This window comes from Populus euphratica, unplaced genomic scaffold (genome assembly GCF_000495115.2).
Source record: "Populus euphratica unplaced genomic scaffold, PopEup_1.0 scaffold103.1, whole genome shotgun sequence".
Lineage (NCBI taxonomy): Eukaryota > Viridiplantae > Streptophyta > Magnoliopsida > Malpighiales > Salicaceae > Populus > Populus euphratica.
Window position 1 is genome coordinate 838646 of NW_011499891.1, and position 2307 is coordinate 840952.

A 2307-nucleotide genomic window follows, 5' to 3' on the forward strand; every position below is an offset into this window, starting at 1 on the left:
AGAACCCAAATTGAAGAGGGATTTCTGATATACTGTCAGGTGTTGATTTTCTTTGTTTATCACCAAAACTTGCATGACACAGGCATTGAAGCATTTGCCCAGAGGAAAGATCCAATTGGCTACAAAATTTGGTTTCGTTACGAGTTCTGATTTTAAAAGTACTACAATCAATGGCAGTCCTGAATATGTTCGTGCAAGTTGTGAAGCCAGCCTAAAGCGTCTTGGTGTGGATTACATTGATCTTTACTATCAACACCGAGTTGACACTTCAATACCAATAGAGGAAACTGTATGCTCCTTTTCTTTCCTTTGTTAAGGAACAGTTCAGATTAATTGCGTATACTGATTTATTTTTAATCCAGTTCATATTTGCATTGGCTGGCAGATGGGAGAACTTAAGAATTTAGTGAAAGAAGGAAAAATTAAGTATGTTGGATTGTCTGAAGCAAGTCCCGATACAATAAAGAGGGCACACGCAGTTCATCCCATTACTGCAGTACAAATGGAATGGTCACTTTGGTCTCGTGACATTGAAGAAGAAATAATACCACTTTGCAGGTATGCATATCATTGGGATTTTCAGCAGAAGCTGATTATGTATGATCGATAATCCACCAATGTTTCTAAAATATAAACAAGTTCTTGTTGGGGTTTGCATGAACCAAGCTAGTATCATTTCCATCAATGCATTGTGAAATTTAAATTCTGCTCTTTTTTGTTGTCTTTTTTATTTTTGGTAGTCTAGCCGAATTCGCTACCATGTCTGACGGCATCTGGCTGTTTGAATTGTGCAGGGATCTCGGAATTGCAGTAGTTCCATATTGCCCTATTGGTCGGGGATTTTTCGGTGGCAGAGGAGTTGTGGAAAGTCTGCCTGCAGACGATAAGCTGGTATGAAGTTTCACACCCACGTACAAAAAGAAATTGTCTGTAATTGCTGCAAGTCGGTGTTTTTTAATGCTGCCATTTGTGCAGAAAGCAAAGACTCCCGAAACTTGAACATCATCAGTAATCCAATTCATGCTCTCGTTGCTTATTTGACGCAGAATGCTTTGGTAACTTGTGGCCTTCTTGCTGTTGTTTTAGAAATCACATCCAAGGTTCACGGACGAAAATATAGAGAAGAACAAGGTGTTCTATTTTCGAATAGAAAAATTGGCTGCAAAGCGTGGCTGTACTCCCGCTCAGCTTGCCCTTGGTTGGGTTCTCAATCAAGGGGATGATGTTGTACCTATCCCTGGTGAGTCAGTCTGTTTTTTAATTTATGTTGTTCAGTTCTGCAATTTAAGCTACAGATTTTTTGCAAGTGTATCGAATTTCACAGGTTGTGTGCATTGCTAATCTTTCCCTCAAATTTCCCTAGGTACCTCAAAGATCAAAAATCTGGATGAGAATATTGGATCATTGCAAGTTAAGCTGACAAAAGATGATTTGAAGGAAATCTCTGATGCTGTTCCCGTCAAAGAAGTTGTTGGCCTTAGAAATAAGGATTTCCACCTCACATGGAAGTTTGCTAATACACCACCTAAAACTAGCCAAATCTCTACTTGATATGTACATGAAAGCAAGGTTTACTGCAAGATTTCATTTCAACCTAATAAATTCCATCTTAAATATCAAGGGTGAAATGTAGCAAAACAATATTTCATCGCTGCATTGTAGTTGTTCAAAATAAACTGTGGTTGCAAAAATCCTTTCTATGTCTTGTGCTTGTGGAATAGAACAACTTATCCTGTCTCCAGACGGAACCTCAATCGAATATTTCTTCACATTTTCAGCAACAGTCTGCACGAACAAAAGTTCAATACATCAGGCTTGCATCGGTATCCTGATCACAAATTCACTGCAGTTTCTAGATTATTGAGTTGTTTCTTTTCCCTTGACGAAAGCGAGAGCACGAGACTTGTAGAAAATGACAGATTTTCAAATGGAGTTGATCTAGCTATTTGTGATAATTGCATGGAATGATACTATGTCAGTCGCCACTAATGAGTCAAGCTTCAGGGTGGTTTCCAAGGTGTTTAACCAAACACGCTTAGCCTTTACCCCCAGGGCATCTGATAAAAGTGCGATCCTTTACCCCCTTTCCATTCATCATCTGATAGGCACTTTCAAATCTCACAGGGAGGTTTCTTATGACCTGGCATGGGAAGGAAACAAAATCATTTCTGAAGGGACCCGATTCCAATATGTGGTAGGTTGTGCCTGGACAGTGAAAGAGTTCTGGATCAGGAATGGTTGGTAGATGGAAGTGCATTTTTCAGAATACGAACAGAGCAATACATTTGTTATGCATCAGGTCCAGGT

The 2307-nt window shown here is 39.4% G+C and overlaps 1 protein-coding gene across 2 annotated transcripts in view; it reads left to right on the top strand.

Moving 5' to 3' along the window:
* LOC105131241 (probable aldo-keto reductase 1) overlaps positions 1-1773 on the top strand; it is an 8850-nt gene extending 7077 nt beyond the window's left edge. Inside the window, exons 3-7 of one of the 2 annotated variants that reach the window (XM_011034114.1) lie at positions 83-289; positions 386-558; positions 795-891; positions 1047-1240; positions 1364-1376. In XM_011034114.1, coding sequence (XP_011032416.1) covers positions 83-289; positions 386-558; positions 795-891; positions 1047-1223 — 654 coding nt within the window. In that variant the 3' untranslated portion in view covers positions 1224-1240; positions 1364-1376. Of the gene's footprint in view, positions 1-82; positions 290-385; positions 559-794; positions 892-1046; positions 1241-1363 lie in introns of both variants that reach the window. The other variant, XM_011034113.1, reaches the window with a different exon arrangement.
* The last annotated feature ends 534 nt before the right edge of the window (positions 1774-2307 follow it).